The 19283-nt window shown below is 38.0% G+C and overlaps 1 protein-coding gene across 7 annotated transcripts in view; it reads left to right on the forward strand.

Moving 5' to 3' along the window:
• The first annotated feature begins 2998 nt into the window (after positions 1–2998).
• LOC124140465 (rho GTPase-activating protein 15-like) overlaps positions 2999–19283 on the forward strand; it is a 71257-nt gene continuing 54972 nt past the window's right edge. For all 7 annotated transcript variants that reach the window (XM_048381279.1, XM_048381282.1, XM_048381283.1 and 4 more), the window contains exon 1: positions 2999–3557. In XM_048381279.1, coding sequence (XP_048237236.1) covers positions 3102–3557 — 456 coding nt within the window. In that variant the 5' untranslated portion in view covers positions 2999–3101. The remainder of the gene's footprint in view (positions 3558–19283) is intronic.

Here is a 19283-nt window from a genome sequence, read left to right on the forward strand (position 1 = left end):
TCGGCACATTAAAAATGAGTTTCTAAACAACTTCAGCAGGTCAAGTAATATTTTCAGCACAATTCGCAGTTAAACAAATGTCCTTGACCCTCTGACCAACAACCTTTTGAATGTTGATCCATAAAGTGTCAGTGTGTGATAAAAATAATAATTCCCTGTCTATTATTTCCTCCAAATGCGTTGTTTCTTAAAAATCTGCATTTAAAAAAAATAAATGTTGAGGTATATGTACATTTTAAGGATTGTCTGAAAACAGATGCAGAAAATTTGTAATTTTCAAAGGAAAAATATTAGGGTAAATTGTGCACACAACAAAAATTCTTTCACTTAATCAACATTTTCCAGGGGCAGAGATGTCCCAGTACCCCCATACAGAGTGTTCACTTACCTTTACAGACCGACCTTCCTTCTTGCCCTCATTTCGCCTACACCTCATTTCGCCTACAATAATTCAAATGCTTAATTGCCTCACCCCTATTATATGAATGGGCATTGTCCATCTCAGGCTGTTTAATCCAAGCTCTAATCTAATCCAAGCGGCATAGAGGTTCAACTTCTCACAACTCTTGTTTGACTTGGTCATTCTGTTAATCCTTAGTTGTTTTGAATGTCCCCGATCCAACAACCATCTGGAAGGGTTCCACTGTGGACTGAAAAAGAGAATGCCCCGATCTCACCCTAACATCCAGCAGTTCTTGAAGGAGATCAAGAAGATTGAAAAGGCAGACAGACGCTCCAGGAAACAAATTGATCTTGGAGGATCATGCAGACCCCGAGCTCGTGTTGACAGACAAAGGGACGAAAGAATTGAAAGACTAAAGACACAGCTTCTTAGTGGAAGAAAAACTGTAATGCAATTTCTTGATGCCGTTGGATATGTACTAAAGCTACAGTAATCATGAGTCATTATTATTATTACTGCATAATGTAAATATCAGCTATTAAACAATGTATGAAGCTTCAAGATTGTCTTGTCTGTTTAACTGTAATGCAATTTCTTGATGCCGTTGGATATGTACTAAAGCTACAGTAATCATGAGTCATTATTATTATTACTGCATAATGTAAATATCAGCTATTAAACAATGTATGAAGCTTCAAGATTGTCTTGTCTGTTTAACTGTAATGCAATTTCTTGATGCCGTTGGATATGTACTAAAGCTACAGTAATCATGAGTCATTATTATTATTACTGCATAATGTAAATATCAGCTATTAAACAATGTATGAAGCTTCAAGATTGTCTTGTCTGTTTAACTGTAATGCAATTTCTTGATGCCGTTGGATATGTACTAAAGCTACAGTAATCATGAGTCATTATTATTATTACTGCATAATGTAAATATCAGCTATTAAACAATGTATGAAGCTTCAAGATTGTCTTGTCTGTTTAACTGTAATGCAATTTCTTGATGCCGTTGGATATGTACTAAAGCTACAGTAATCATGAGTCATTATTATTATTACTGCATAATGTAAATATCAGCTATTAAACAATGTATGAAGCTTCAAGATTGTCTTGTCTGTTTAACTGTAATGCAATTTCTTGATGCCGTTGGATATGTACTAAAGCTACAGTAATCATGAGTCATTATTATTATTACTGCATAATGTAAATATCAGCTATTAAACAATGTATGAAGCTTCAAGATTGTCTTGTCTGTTTAACTGTAATGCAATTTCTTGATGCCGTTGGATATGTACTAAAGCTACAGTTATCATGAGTCATTATTATTATTACTGCATAATGTAAATATCAGCTATTAAACAATGTATGAAGCTTCAAGATTGTCTTGTCTGTTTAACTGTAATGCAATTTCTTGATGCCGTTGGATATGTACTAAAGCTACAGTAATCATGAGTCATTATTATTATTACTGCATAATGTAAATATCAGCTATTAAACAATGTATGAAGCTTCAAGATTGTCTTGTCTGTTTAACCTTCTTTTGGGTCAGTTCATTATTTTAGAGGTAACACAGCACTTGACTTATGTGCAGTCAGCTGTAAATTTGTTTGATAAGGGTGTAGGCGAAATGAGGTTTGGGCGAAATGAGGCCATGTGCCTGTTAAACTGTGAGCTGTGTTGAAAATATTACGTCCACCTTTTGAACTCTCACTTTCGTGTGATAATTAAAATGTATTTTAAGCTGGAATAACCCCTTTTCCAGTTGATAAGAAAACCTTATAATTGTACAACATAACAGTGTAACAGCAAATGCAATCGATGGACCTTCAAACATGCCAATGTACCTTTAACCATTATTAGGAAGTACGTTTGTTTTTGTCTGCCATACGTACTTTCAAGGATCAAATTGATTTTATTTTATTTTGTGCTTCACAATTGTTTGTTTGTTTGTTGTTTACCCGAACTCAGAAAAAATCCTGCTTTATGACGGCGGTTTGTAAATATTCGAGTCTGGACCAGACAATCCAGTGATTGACATCATGATTATTGATCTACGCCATTGGGATAAGATCACATGCAGCAACCAAGTCAGCGAGCCTCATCACCCATTCCCGTTAATCGCCTCTTACGGCAAGTATGGATTATTGAAGACCTATTCTACCCCGGATCTTAACAACTAATAGAGAACATTTCAAACAAAATGTGAAATATAATCAAATTTATTTTGCCATTTGAATCTAGATACAAGCTGAGTTGATTTTTTAAATATTGTAACATGATCAAACTCTGTCACACTTCGTATGATATCGATCTGCATTCATATGTTTTCTCTATTTTCTTTTATGATTTGTAAAAAGATTTTAATTTCTGCTAAGTTAAATCTGAAGATATCAATTTTCTGCGCTAAGATTAAATCCACATTACGATAAAATTACTTTTGAAATATGCGTTAAACAATTTAAGAAATCATAAATTCATGAGGAAAATTAAATGTGGTTAAAACGACCAATGAAACAACGCGATAATGATGAGTGCAAATTTTCTTTTGACCAATCGAATGCTGCGTAACATCATGCAAAGGAACTTCCGGAGCTCTAGCTAGCTTCCGTGTTTAGTAACGATCGAAGGAAAAAGAAAATATGTGTGAAAAATCCAGGAGGGAGAGATTTATTTCTTGAGACAACTGGTAGTTATGTCAGTAGACGAGGAAAAGGGCCTTGTCGAAGTTCTCTATGATTATTCCTACGAGGACGATAATGGCACGGTGACGATAGTGACAGGGGAGCTCTATACGCTTCTCGAGCAAACCAACACAGAATGGTGGCAGGTTAAACGAAGTGACCGAGAGGAGACGACTTTTTACGTTCCAGCGCAGTACGTGCGGATTATATCACAGGACGATGCAGGCATCTATTGCAATCAGGATACGTTTGCCGTCGAGGATGTGAACGATAACGATGGGAGGACCACGCCCCTTGACGACTTTCACAGGGAGTCCCCAAGGATTGATGTGTCAAATGGGGAGAGGCCTGGAGTTCTCCCCCTAAATACTTATGATGGGGGTAATTCCGTGGAGGTGCAGTATGCCAACCTGGACGATTATCGAATGGAGGCAGGCCTTCCAAAACCAGTTGGTGAAACAAAACAGGTTAAGATGGATTATTTCTCCTTGTCGTCCTCATGTGTTATTTTATCTACATGGAAGATATAGATGTTTATGTGCTTAGTTTCAGTACGTTTCCATTCGAGAAATAGAATTCTTAAACTGAGATGTAGATAAATACTTTGGTTCCAATGTCCTTTTGTGTATTTAGGAAACAAATCTTATAACATTTGTATTGCTATTTAGAACAGACATGTGACAAAAACGAAAATCAAGCAACATTTATTTCATCTAGATCTATTGGTTCCATTTTATTTAAATCATTTATAAAACGTTTAACAATGTATTGACCATGTTACAGAAATGGGATTTGTTTTAGAACTCTAAGAACTAGTTGGGCCATCATCAAGATGTACACATAAACATAACACTGTTGGCTCCTCCCTACACTGAGCAACAGGTGTCACGGAACACCATAAGTAATTAGGTGCCTTGTGTATTGATGTACAGATTGCGTATTACTGGCATATTGATAACCCTTTGTGTCCACAATTAACAATATAATGATTTTGATTAGATAGGCCTGAATTATTTCTTAACATATCCACAAAGTAGTAATAGAACTATTACGTTATCATGCACATTTCAAAAGAATTGGAGCCAAAGAATTTTACATCCCCAAATGGTGATAAAAATCATAGAAAAAGATATAATAATTCTGAATAGGTCCCCTGAAGTGCATGATTGTCGAGTTTTGAAAATGTATATTATTTTAGAAAATAACTCCTTGTTCCCAACACTATCCTGAGTAATGATAACATCATGGTAAACAATAATCATTATATCAGAGCTACAGATAACTTGCGTATTATTTGCGTAAAATACCCCCCAAAACTTTTCAAAACCCAATTACTTTCAATTAACTTGCATACAGAAACGCATGCATTAGATGGAAAACACAATTGTTTGAAAACAGCATGCGAAAACACCCAATGAAGCTTTTTCAGCATGCGTACACCGGAGCTAATTTCCGAAACACAATTACAAGCTAATTTACTTTTCGAGTCAAGCCTACATTTAGAACAGTTATATTACAACTTAAACATTATTTCTTTCTTTTTTAAATCTTAAAAAGCTTACTCATTTTGGGAAAAACCCAATAGAGTGATGAATAGATGAGTGAAAAAAATATTGATTACCCAATAAAAAATGTAATAACCCAATTAAAATAGAAACCTTCCAGTAAAAACCCAATTGCTTAAAAGTTATCTGGAGGTCTGTTATATTTTTGTGTGACTTGGTCAAAAGGGAGCATATTGTTTGAGATAAATGGTGGAGTGCATATTTGCCTGCTGTGCAGTGTCTCCTGAGTGGTGGTATTCGTTATACTCAGCTGCTGTCAGCATGGGAAGAATTTACTCTCTATTGTTTCCTGGCTGATGTTAGTGGTTTGTTGTATGTGAGTCCTGTTTATATAATTAGTATGCAGAACAGTTATATGTGGCTCACATACTGCTGATATTGCAGAACCAAGCTGCTCGCTCTGTGATAAATGGCACTCTTCATGTGCTCCTATCATTGTGTTGGCTTTGTTCGTTAAACTGGAGGACACCATTATTTAATGTTCAGGACCTGATGAGTATGCAATGACATGTCAAAATTTGAAATTCTTTAAGAGTAGTGATGCCATCATACATTGCATATTTTGTAATGTTGTTGCTGTATCATTACAAATTTATGAATATCGATACTAATTTGATAATTCACTGCCACAGAAATGTTAACATATGTTAAGACTGTCATGGTTAAGTTGGACAATAATAAAATTCAATTCTAATCATTTAAAAATTATATAAAGATGATAAAGGATGACTAAGTTTGATATTATTCAATGAACCGTGTTCGACGTAATAAACGCCCTGCTCTAATAACGCCCACAGCGATATTTGCTAATATATTGGCTAGTGAACAATCCCAATTAGCACCCCTTCCGATTGATCAATGTACACAATACTTATTTATTCACGTATAATACGCACTTGTGTGTTATATGCACCCTTAATTATGGGAAATAAAATTCTGGAAAATTATATCTGTCGTATATAAACATTTCAGGCTGTCGGCATAAACCACAAAATTTATCTTTCAACTCTGTTTTTCTCACAAAAATAATATTCTAATAAGAGCCCCCTATTTCTATTTTTGAGAGCGCCCTGGGTGCTTATTACATTGAAGACAGTATTGATATATCATGATACTTCTGAGCTGATATATCAATACTGAACTTTCAAATCATTGACATCGCTATATTAGAGATACTTTGATTGTGAGGTATTCCAATATGTGTATCCATCAAGCTCAGGTTAAAAAAGTCATTTATTCAAAATAAAAATATCTTTTTAAGCATCAACAATCATCATTTAGGCATCATTTAAAAATATCAATGACTAAATTTATTTCTGCATTTTGCTTTTGCCTCACCGTATTTTGGGTGTTTATTCACACCTAATATTTTTGGGAAAGTGCTATCCTTTCACTTGAGGTGAAGTCTTTACTGTAGTGAGTGGGAAATTGCAGACATTGTCAAAATTAAAATGAAACTTTTAATTAATTTTGAGGTAAAAGGTTGACAGACACAAGTATCATGCTGCAATATATGGAAATTGTATTTATATAATGGCTAAGCAAGTGACAGGGTTAGTTATCTAATTGGCCTTAGAAAGTGTAAACACTCTCAATACATCCTGGCTAGGATTCGTCACCACTCGCCCCTTTCCGTAACCTGTAAGAAGACTCGTCCCCCTATTGATGAATGTCATGTGCGAAAATACGACAAACCAATCAGAATGCGCGTATGATTTCGAGTTCTTCGTCAAAGAATCCCTCAGAAATAATTTTTGATTTTACATATGTCTTGCATCTAAAAATATACCCAAGACACAGTTAAATGTGTTCAATCATATTGTATAATTCCGCATGTCCCGATGTGCTTTAAATTGCATCTGAAATATATATAATATATGGGGAAATAAATGTGAACCATTACGCAACGAGTTGACAATTGTTTTAGGGATGCCCGTTTGCGCTAAGAAGGAACCCGGTCGCAAAAATGGCCACGATAGGGTCATGAGTCGCTATTTGGCTTGTCCCGGAATAACACGAGTTGGTCACGAATGCCTGGCTAGGTTACATTCTTAAGTCAAAATGAGGCCTCATACAGTTCCCATCTTGTCCATGGTCTGTGTTTGATTTGTAGCAATAGTGTTTTACATGTATTGCTACTAGAAGCCAGAAAAAAGGGACAGATTTGTCATGTTACATAAATCAATTATTCACCCACAGCTCCAGACATGGATGACAACATTTTTGAAAGGATCCTTGAAGTGTACAATTTAAACACATACTTCCACAAATTTAAGCAAGCTGGAAGACAGAAGCACATGCTACAAATAAACAATAGTTAGTTTCAAGGTTAATGGTTTCAGGTTTCAAGGGGAAGAAGTAGACAGGTGAGGCCAGGTGTCGGGTATGTGAGGGGAATAATCAGTCTTGTAATGGAGATCTTTGTGTCTTTATACAGAACAGAATAGAAGTTGGTTTCCATGATGTGGGACTCATGAACTAGATGATGTTTACAGTTGGTGGTTCCTATATGACACATGGTGTACATTGGTGTCTAAGACACATGGTGCATGTAGGTGTTGTGATCTATTGTGGACACACACAGCAGTGTGCAAGATCTTTCTGTGTAGCATTTTCACAATTGTACGTTTCTTTAAGATCTTCTCCGGTAACTCTATTAGTTCCTGTTCTATTTATAGCGTATGACGATCTCACATGCTGCCGATTTAAATGTTGTGTTCACCTAAGTATGGATGATAAATCATTACAGCTCAAGTGCTGAAGGTGGCATAAAAAACGACTGACTGACTCACTCACACTTATTCACACCGGTGTCTTCAACAGTGGTCAGATGTGTTGATATCTGGGACCACGTTGACATTCTGCTGTTAAGAAACTGTTGGGGTGGTCTGGTGGTTAAGGTGTTTGCTCATCCCACCATAGATCTGGGTTCAGTATTACCCTCATGGTTGCAGTATTTGTAGTCATTCCTGTGCCCTGCTGTGGTATAACTTGAGTGACCTGTGAAGATCTGGGGTAGAATAGGTCTTCAGCAACCCATGCTTGCCGTAAAAGGCGACTATGCTTGCCGTAAGAGGCGACTAACAGGATCAGGTGGTCAGGCTCGCTGACTTGGTTGATGCATGTCTTCGTATCCCAATTGCGTGGATCGATGCTCATGATGTCAATCACTGGATTGTCTAGTCCAGACTCGATTATTTACAGACTACTGTCATATAGCTGGAATATTGTTGAGTTCGGCGTTAAACAACAAACAAACAAACAAATATTACTGGAGTATTGACAAAGTGTATCGGTTTCGGGATATCACCATGCTGAGGCAAAACTTTTTGTATTTCCCATTTCTCAGTTGACTGACCAGAGCAAAAAGCCAAAATCCGAAATGAAATAACAGTCAAAATTATTTTTATTTGTCCAACTGCACTCTTTGATGAATTGAAAAAATAACACACAAAATCATACCAAAAAGCAACTGTTTAAATTATAACTCATCCAATGCACTGTAAAACGTGTATGGCTACCTCAAACACTTCGTGGCAATGCTTTCTCAAAAAAAAAGTAAACGTGTTAGTAGAATACATGTTATTGTTAACAAAGTACACATCCATCCTTTTGGACAGCATTTGTCGTACAAAACTGACTCAAAACAAATTACCGTAGTCGACGTAATAAGCTCCCCGCTCTAATAAGCGCCCATGGCGATATTTGCTAATATATTGGCTAGTGAACAATCCCAATTAGCACCCCTTCTGATTGATCAATGTACACAAGACCTATTTATTCGCACTCGTGTGTAATATGCACCCTCAATTATGGGCAATTAAATTCTGGAAAAATATATCTGTCATATATAAACATTTCAGGCTGTCAGCATAAACCACGAAATTTATCTTTCAACTCTGTTTTTTTTCACCAAAATAATATTCTATTAAGAGCCCCCTATTTTTAATTTTGAGAGCGCCCTGGGCGCTTATTACGTCGAATACGGTAAGCTAATGTTATATTGACGTAAGTAACTTATATATTTTCAGGCTACACACAAGCAAATCTGTAAGCTATACAAGATGGAGAGGCACGGTTGATTGTGTTACAGTGTTATGTCAATCCATCAGCTGATAATCAGCTGATGTCAATCAGTGTGCTAACACACGTTTATTACACCAACATGGCAGTGAGATACTGACAGCCTTGCCCTTGGCGAGACTTGTAATGGCTGTACAATGGTATTGTGTAACTCCAGCACAAGATACAGTCTAGAAGTGAAACTGTTATGCATTCATTGTCAAAAGCCATTTATCATTTCAAGGATAGACGTCGTTTGACTCAAGCCTGCATCCGATTGTTGATATTAATGTTCTCCTGGGGGGCAATAGAGACACTTTGTTTTCTGAGATAATTATGTCATATCTATTGTGCTTGTTCTATTGTGGTGGTGGGGCGGTCGGGTAGCCTAGTGGTTAAAGCATTCGCTCACCACGCCGAAGACCGGGGTTCGATTCCCGACATGGGTACAATGTGTGAAGCCCATTTCTGGTGTCCCCTGCCGTGATATTGCTGGAATATTGCTAAAAGCGGCGTAAAGCCATACTCACTCACTCACTCACTTTTGTGGTGGTCCGGGTGGATCAGTCGTTGATTCATATTTATTAAATGAAGCCAGAAAATCATCTTTCCAACATTTCCAAGAGTACTTTAGTTTGAAATCCCTGATAAATCCTGTTTTGAAGCAAGATGGCACCCAACATGCACAAGGAAAGAATTTCGAGACTTGTCGATGAAATAATGCTGTGATTACCACGTTTCTATCTGTCTCTATTTTTGTGGCCTACTTCAGTACTTTTCTTTCATAAGTTCATAGGTTAAAACTATTAAAAAAAACATTTCCTTGTCTAAATTCAAGCTATGGAATAGGCTGTCATTGGATATCAGGAACATTGACAGTCCTACTTTGTTCCGATCAAGAATCAAAACCTATCTTTCCACCAAATCTTTCTTGGAGTATTGAGGCTTTGTGTTTTCCTAGCCGTGTAATGTCTCTTCTTTGTGTAGACTCAAATGAAGCGCTTTTGAGCAGTTCTTCGAACTGGATACCAGCGCTATATAAATCTGTAGTTATTATTGTTATTATTATTTAAGAAGAATTATTCTACCAGAGCCATGTTTTAGAAGTCATTTAGAGGTAATGTGACTGTAGCGCCTCACAGGCAGTTTGGGTTGTATACTCCCCAGGGAGCTGAGAATGAAAATTGAGAGCACACTGATCCATTGACCGGTGTAATAATAATGTAGCGCCACGAGCATTCACTTTGTGAATTGAATTTCGAGCGTTATAGATCGACTATTGTTATCATCACTTCAGGCTTTCGGACCGCCTCCGTGGTCTAGTGGTAAGACATCTGCCTGGAGAGCGGAAGGCCGGGGTTTGATCCCAGGTTGATCATACCCAAAGACGTTAAAAACTGGTACTTGTTGTTACCCTGGCGCTTGGCATTGAGGGTCTAAACTGGTACTTGTTGTTACCCTGGCGCTTGGCATTGAGGGCCTAAAACAAGGACTGGTCGGCTCGGAGTCACTATACTGTGTCTGGGTGGGATATCTATGTTAAACTGTGGCATGGTATCTCAGTGGGCTAGCACTATAAATGTATGATTTATGAACAAATCTTGGAATTCAGAAATTGAAATGTTTATTATACATTTCTGTAAAAGTAATTTGTTTTACATCTGCTCATTTTCTAGCTCACAGAGAAATAATATTCACCAATTTCGAAGATTGATCAGAAGTAATTATGATTATTGGTATAAATACAGTGAATGCAATATTAAGATAATTGTACATCTCAACATGCTAAGTGTTGAATAATGTTGAAAAATCTAGTTTCGTAAAAGGATGGTTTTTTCCCCAATTTACCACTCTGAGCACTTAGTTTGAAATCTCAGATAAATCCTGTTTTTGAGCATGATGGCGCCCAAGGATACAACTTCAAGGCCTGCTCAGGAAATAATGCTGTGATTCCCATGTAGCCATTTGTCTCTTGTCTTTGTTGGCCTACTTCAGTCCATTTGTTTCCCCCTTTCTGTATATTCATATCAAGGGGCGGTCGGGTAGCCTAGTGGTTAAAGCGTTCGCCCGTCACGCCGAAGACCCGGGTTCAATTCCCGACATGGGTACAATGTGTGAAGCCCATTTCTGGTGTCCCCCGCCGTGATATTGCTGGAAAATTTCTAAAAGCGGTGTAAAACCAAACTCACTCACTCACTCACTCACTATTCATGACAAACTACAATTTTTTCATTTAGTTCATGTTAAATCATGTAAATAGACTGGTGAACAATGGCATAACTTCCACGTAAAGGATCAACATTGTTGAATTACATTCAATTGAAAAGAAAGATATTGTAAACAAACATTATGACCTCAGAATTCAGGTATTTTGAATGAGTTTCTTGTTAAAGCAAGCATGTTTTTTTATATTTTAAGAATGGGTTTGGTATAAAAGTACACGGATTCAAACTACCTGGTATTAAAAAATATGTCCTGGGCAGAAGCCTATTCATGTAACAGGTGCGGCTTTTTAAAAAAATAAAAAATAAAAAAAATGAAAAAAAATGTCCTGGCCTAAATTTAAAAATGATTATACTTCCAGAGCCATGTTTTGAGTCCTGCAGATAGATAGCGGATATCGTCACTGATTACATGGTGGTGTGTTGTCAAATTCGCACACTTGAGTGTTGTGTTTCCATATTATCAGTGATAATGAGCCCAGTATGTTTAGTTTAAGTTTAGGACCTCTCCATGTTGTTGTTCACTTTGTTAGTTACTTAGCTGAGTCCAAATCCCTCATGAGTTTGTCCATTGGACCAGTAGCCTAAAGCGAGGCAGTGCTAATCTCTGTAGGACCTGTAACTTTCAAAGGTTATTTATCGTGTTTGAAGTAGATTTGATTAGCATTTTGAGAGAGTGAGTATGGTTTTATGCTGCTTTTAACAGTGTTCTATTTATACCACAGCATGTCAGCTTAATGTGGGAGGAAAGCCCGAAGTGATGCAGGTCTCAGACGTTTACCACTTCGGTGAAACCCAGGAGCACGGGTATGGTGCTGACAAACCTAGAAACATAATCGGGGCAAACCGAGATTCAAAACAACAATCATAGGTTTCTGGCGTGCCCTGGGACGCAACTCTGCACAGCGAATCGCGGCGCTTTAGACGACTGGGCCACCCGTGCCCCCCCACCCCAGAAATGTCAAGGCAGGGGACACCAGAAATGGGCTTCACACATTGTACCCATGTGGGGAATCGAACCAGGGTATTTTGCATGACGAGCAACTGCTTTAACCACTAGGCTACCCCACCACCCCTTCAGCATTTTGTAGATGGCAGAATACGAATATTCAAAACAATGTGGATGGCAAGTGCTGTGTCATTTTCCCCCTTATGGTTGATTGAATCTGTGGAACCTGTGAAGATCCAGGTTAGAATAGGTCTTCAGCAACCCATGCTTGCTGTAAAAGGTGACTTTGATTGTCGTAAGAGACGTCTAACGGGATCAGGTGGTCAGGCTCGCTGACATGGTTGATGCAGGTCATCGATCCCAATTGCGTGGATCGATGCTCATGATGTCAAACACTAAATTATCTGATCCAGACTCGATATTTACAGACCGCCGTCATATAGCTGGAATATTGTTGAGTGTAGCATTAAACAAGAAACAAACAAAATGAATCTGTTGAGCGTAACAGACATTAATGAAGTGGCAGGATGAAACCTAGTCTGTCACACAGACCCTGAAACAAATATATCCAATACAGCCCATGCAAGTCTATAATGTTAGGCAAGTCTAGATTACTGCAGTATCTGAAAATGAAGAAAGTCTCTGGGCTCCTTCTTGTTATATTTTATAACTAATTTAACAACTGTTTTTTCTGTAAAATATGTTGATTTCAGAGACTAGATGTTAGTCTAGATGAAACCCTTAATCCATAGACTCCTTGTTTTCTACTGGTACGTTGTTATCAATAAACAGGAAGACATATTCATTTTTTTGTTAAGTTGTACTTAAAAGTTCCTAGAACAGAGATAAACACCTGGTTTAAAGGGGTCATTGAACATGTTGAATCCTGGTAAAGTCATGGCGTTTCAGTCCGTGTTTCCTTAGCCTGGAATAGTTGTGGAAAATAGAAGATTGTTATAAAGTCATTGAAAAGTCATTGAAAAATTGTATTTTATGTCATATTTTTCTGGTAATTAATCAGTAACAGGCAAATAAAAGCTTTGACCAAAGTGAAGTTTGAACTAATTGAGTAAATAAGTTTATTATTTTGTTGTGGATTTATTGATATAATATCATGGAAAACAGGCATAATACCCTAGAAAAAGTCATGGAAATGTGCCCGGCTGATAGTGTATGAACCCTGTATGATACAATACTATGTGGTTGGCTGTATCATTTCCCCTTACAATGCTCACTTGATCCCAGTTCGCCCCGATTATGTTTCTAGGTTTGTCAGCACCATACCCCTGCTCGTGGGTTTCACCAAAGTTGTAAACGTCCGAGACCTATGTCACTCGGGGCTTTCCTTTCACATCAAGCTGACAGGCCGTGATATAACTGGAATACTGTTAAAAGCGGTGTTAAATCTAACTCCCTCACTCTCTGATGAACATGACAAGCATTAATGAAAGTGCATGGTGAAGCCCCGAGACACACTGTTTACAATCAATAAACAGTCATTATCCACAGACAAGGATGAAGTATTAAATCCTGTTGTTCAGTTGTAGACTGTTAGTTTGAACCAACTTATGTTTGATTATGCTAGCAAATACTGATGTTGCAAGTGATTGTAGAGACAGTTTTATTTCCTGACTATGGTAAACAGTTTTAGCGCCCAACATGTCCTTACAAAAATAAATTGTTACGGGTTTTACCTGATGCGTAATAACTTAGAGTCCCTCGAGAGTCCCTTGGGATGCCAAAAGGTATGGCAGTTTAAATAATTAAAGCCAATTCAGTTGTAGCCATGGTAACATGGGTTAAAAATCCTGTTGCCCAACTCCTGGGGCTAGTGAATGTTTAGTTTGGGCTAGCAATATTTTGCTGTGACCACTTGTCTGTGGACTTGTTAATAATTTGGAGAAAAACAAATCTGTAATGAAGTATGCCAGTTTGTCCTGTTATTACGCCAGTTAGTCCTGTTGTTACGCAAGTTAGTCCTGTTATTATGCCAGTTAGTCCTGTTATTACACAAGTTAGTCCTGTTAATACGCCAGTTAGTCCTGTTGTTACGCAAGTTAGTCCTGTTATTACACAAGTTAGTCCTGGTATTACGTCAGTTAGTCCTGTTATTACGCCAGTTAGTCCTGTTGTTACCCAAGTTAGTCCTGTTATTTTACAAGCTAGTCCTGTTATTACGCCAGTTAGTCCTGTTATTACACAAGTTAGTCCTGTTATTACACAAGTTAGTCCTGTTATTACACAAGTTAGTCCTGATATTACACAAATTAGTCCCGTTATTACACAAGTTAGTCCTGTTATTAGGCCAGTAAGTCCTGTTATTAGGCAAGTGAGTCCTGTTATTACACAAGTTAGTCCTGTTATTACACAAGTTAGTCCTGTTATAAGGCAAGTTAGTCCTGTTATTACACAAGTTAGTCCTGTTATTACGCCAGTTAGTCCTGTTATTATGCCAGTTAGTCCTGTTATTATGCAAGTCAGTCCTGTTATTACACAAGTTAGTCCTGTTATTATGCCAGTTAGTCCTGTTATTAGGCCAGTTAGTCCTGTTATTAGGCAAGTGAGTCCTGTTATTACACAAGTTAGTCCTGTTATTACACAAGTTAGTCCTGTTATAAGGCAAGTTAGTCCTGTTATTACACAAGTTAGTCCTGTTATTACGCCAGTTAGTCCTGTTATTATGTCAGTTAGTCCTGTTATTATGCAAGTCAGTCCTGTTATTACACAAGTTAGTCCTGTTATTACGCCAGTCAGTCCTGTTATTACGTCAGTTAGTCCTGTTATTATGCAAGTCAGTCCTGTTATTGCACAAGTTAGTCCTGTTATTGCACAAGTTAGTCCTGTTATTACGTCAGTCAGTCCTGTTATTATGCAAGTCAGTCCTGTTATTGCACAAGTTAGTCCTGTTATTGCACAAGTTAGTCCTGTTATTACGCCAGTTAGTCCTGTTATTATGTCAGTTAGTCCTGTTATTACGCCAGTTATTCCTGTTATTACACAAGTTCGTCCTGTTATTGCACAAGTTAGTCCTGTTATTATACAAGTTAGTCCTGTTATTGCACAAGTTAGTCCTGTTATTAGGCCAGTTAGTCCTGTTATTACACAAGTTAGTCCTGTTATTGCATAAGTTAGTCCTATTATTGCACAAGTTAGTCCTGTTATGATGCTAACTGCTCATAAAGAGTTCAGTTTGTCTGGCGTGATGTTTTTAATCTGTTTCATTAAGGTTGTTCAAAATTTCGTTCAATCTTGTATACATTGCTTTAGGTGAAATCGTGTTTGGAACTGATCGGCAAATATATCATCATTATTATCCCAACCATGTTCAGATGACCACCATTGATACCTAAAAACAAAACTTTGTTGTCAGAGAATGGATATATATTTACGTGTAATGTTCCATGACTATTGTTATTTACTCATCAAACTGTCCTATCTGTCATGTCCTGTAATATACCAGTGCTGCCCTTGTGATAATGGTTATTTTTAAATAATGAAGTGAAAGCAGTATCTAAAATGACAACATATTAGAATATATTCCTGGTAAAATAATAGCTTCAGCTTTAATCTCTTACGATCAATACAAATTCGTTTGAGTTATTATACATGTTATACTGGGTAATTTAATTTCCAGTTCACCCCCGGACGTGTGAACAGCTGATTGCCATTTCCGGTGGGCTTTATGAAACAATTACACTTGATGATCTTAATCTCTGCGTATAGAATAATACCTTTCGCAACAAAGTGTCTAGTAATTTTTTATCGCAAAATTCACAATTCATACAATGTGTCATTTGTGAGAGATTGTTTTCCAATATGAAGATTGTAAAGACATCGCGTAATCTGTCGTCAAATCTCAATATTCTGACAATTATGACATGACCCGTGGCCCGGAATGTGTGATAAAAATCCAACCTGAAGCAGCCATGAAAGTATGGGCTGCCAGTTGCAAGGATGTCTGTGTATCATCAGTGTTTATCCGTTTATTCAATGGAATGTTTGGGACAAGTAGAAATTTAATCAGGGTCAGAGGTTTTATCTCATTCCCTTGACGGAGATGTCCGGAGGCAAGTGGAGTTTCAAAATTGAACCCCTGACATGCACACACAGTTTTTGTTACTCTTGATGTCTGATGTCTTTACTCAATCATTGATTTATTTGTATGAAGGATACCCCCATCATTAGCAAGTTTAGAGTGAGTGAGTGTGGTTATACGCCGCTTTTAGCAATATTCCAGCAATATCACGGCGGGGAACACCAGAAGTAGGCTTCACACATTGTACCCATGTCAGGAATCGAACCTGGGCCTTTGGCGCAACGAGCGAACGCTTTAACCACTGGCAGAGCTCCAGATAACATTTTGAGCAATTGAGTTTTTACTCTAGGGTTTCTATTTTAATTGGGTTATTACATTTTTCATTGGGTAAGCAATGTTTTTTCACTCATCTATTCATCACTCTATTGGGTTTTTCCCCAAAATTAGTGAACATTTTAAGATTTAAAAAAAATGAAATAATGTTTTAGATGTATATAACTCTTCTAAATATACATGTATAGGCTTGACTCGGAAACCAAATTAGCTGGTAATTGTGTTTCGGAAATTAGCTCCTTTGTACGCATGCTGAAAAAGCTTCATTGGGTATTTATGGAAGCTGTTTTTATACATTCGAGGTTTTCATTTAATGCAATGGTTTCTGTAGCACGCAAGTTAATATTGCAAGTAATTTGGTTTTGAATATTTTTAGAGGATATTTTTACGCAAATACACTGCTTATCTCTAGCTCTGCACTTGGCTATCCCACGACCCTAGCAAGTTTAGAAGCTTCACAAGCAGAATGAGACACCGATGTTTGGTTTGTTGTTGGTACATTGGTCACCCTGGGAGTCAAGGACCATGGTGTTTATGACTGGTATCCCCAGATCATTACTGGGACCCCCCGGACTCCCAATGGCAAATCCCTGGTTATTTTCAAAAGACTGAACAAAAAGAGATTGTTGAACAGGGGTAGATTTAAGAACAAATTTGTATGTAGCAAGCAGGGCTAAAGAGTTAAAAAAGGTTACTGGCCCTTCTCCAAACTAACTGGCCCAAAGCTAGATGTTGGAGGCCATGACTGAGTTACCCAGGGGGCTCCGAAAAGTTTAGAACTCCAAACCCTCCACACCCCTAAAAAGTCATTTTCTGCACTCTGAAATTAAAACTTGGCTTTTCTTTGCCTCGTTTCGTGGCGATTTTATGTTTGTTTGTTTGTTAGTCGCCCCCAGCAATATTCCAGCTATATGATAGCGGTCTGTAAATAATCGAGTCTGGACCAGACAATCCAATCCAACATTACAAAATGGCCATCGGTTGTGTCATTGTACCGAGATGATCTTTGAGTTAACCATTCACACGTCCTCATCCCCCCCAAATATTTTCTCATTAAAATTACATGATCAATATGCAGTGTCAAATGAAAAAATTTAAACATACACAGAGAAGGGGGAAATTATGACTAGCCAGACTATTATGTTTCAGCAAGCCTTTCCTAATTTTACCTTGCCACAGGCCAAGGGGCCAGCTGTTAAATCAACCCCTGTTAAAGATATGCTTCTTCTTGACAATTATCTGAATGTCATGTTGTAATATTAGAGTTCAGGGTATCGTTGTACAAAGCGATCTTAGCGCTAAGTGGATCGTAACTCCCAAACCGTAACATAGACTTACGACAGTCGTACTCTAAGGTTGTTTTGTACGACACCCTGGTATATGTATAAGTAAATAATGTGGATGGGATTTCTTTTCTCTCCTCTGGGGCAGTCGGGTAGCCTAGTGGTTAAAGCGTTCGCTTGTCATCCCGAAGACCAGGGTTCGATTCCCGACCTGGGTACAATGTGTGAAGCCCATTTCTGGTGTCCCCCCGCCATGATATTGCTGGAATATTGCTTAAAGAGGGATAAAACCAAACTCACTCACTCACTCTTTTCACCTCTCTTTCCCCCAATATTTAAAAAAAAAATACACTCCCCAACCAATCATCCCATCACCCCACCCATTCCCAGACCCCCATCCACCTGGCAATCAGAAACAGAATTAAAACAGTGTCAATGCTCTTTAAACCTACTTGGATTGAATTCCAATATTAATTACAATCGCTTCAACAGAACTGTCACTGTGGTCTAGTGGTAGAGCGTCCACCCGGAGAGAGGAAGGTCCGGGGTTTCGATCCCCGGCCGCGTCATACCAAAAGACGTTAAAAGATGGTACTTGTTGTTACCCTGTCTGGCACTCGGCATTAAGGGGCTTAAACAAGGACTGGTCGGCTCGGAGTCAGTATACTGTGTCTGAGTGGGGTATTTATGTTAAACTGCAGCACGGTATCTCAGTGAGCTAGCACTATAAATCGGCATCAGTCCTGACTAGTACAAGCAGCCACACAAACACACACACGTACATGCACGTCGCTATGTAAGTGCAATAATCTTGGACGTGATGTTAAACGACCCATTTCACCTCACCTGCTTCAACAGACCAACAGATGTTAATTTTATAATCTGTGTAATTGTATCCTGATTATTTAGCTTTGTCCTCAAGATGCGTGTGTGGGTTGTAATGGGTATTCAAGTATTAGGGGCTGTTTCTGTTTCAAGTAGTTACGATTTAGATTATCCACGAAAGACTTGTAACCATAAAGATTAAACCTTATAAATCAGCCCAGGCGGCGTCTAGTAGCGTGGCTCAACAAATTATGGTAAACGTGACCATGTTGACATGCCAGATTGATTCTACCATATATATTGTAATAGTCTGTCTGGGTGAAAAACACTTCCTGTTTAGGCCAGACCAAATTAATTAATTGTTTCACAAGAAATTATTTTTCTAACATATACTGACAAGTTTTCTAACATATACTGACAAGTACTAATATTAATAATCCACATCTACACCATGCTATACTATCGATAGAAGTAGTAAACTGACAACAATACCATGGAAACTGTTTGTTTGTTTGTTTGTTTGTTGTTTAACGCCGCACTCAGCAATATTCCAGCTATATGACGGCGGTCTGTAAAATAATCGCGTCTGGACCAGACAATCCAGTGTTTGACATCATGAGCATCGATCCACGCAATTGGGATCGATGACATGTATCAACCAAGTCAGCGAGTCTGACCACCTGATCCCGTTAGTCGCCTTTTACGACAAGCATAGTCACCTTTTACGGCAAGTATGGGTTGCTGAAGACCTATTCTACCCCGGAATCTTCAAAGGTCCCATGGAAACTGATAATTAAAGCTGTCACTACGAATGTCCTTTCACCATTTTTTTTTTTATGGCTACTGTACTTTTAATAGAACATTACCTGTACAGCAACATCTACCCATACTCGACCATGACTTTGAAAATTATTTTGA

This window comes from Haliotis rufescens, unplaced genomic scaffold (genome assembly GCF_023055435.1).
Source record: "Haliotis rufescens isolate VD_foot unplaced genomic scaffold, xgHalRufe1.0.p SCAF_37, whole genome shotgun sequence".
Taxonomy (NCBI): Eukaryota; Metazoa; Mollusca; class Gastropoda; order Lepetellida; family Haliotidae; genus Haliotis; species Haliotis rufescens.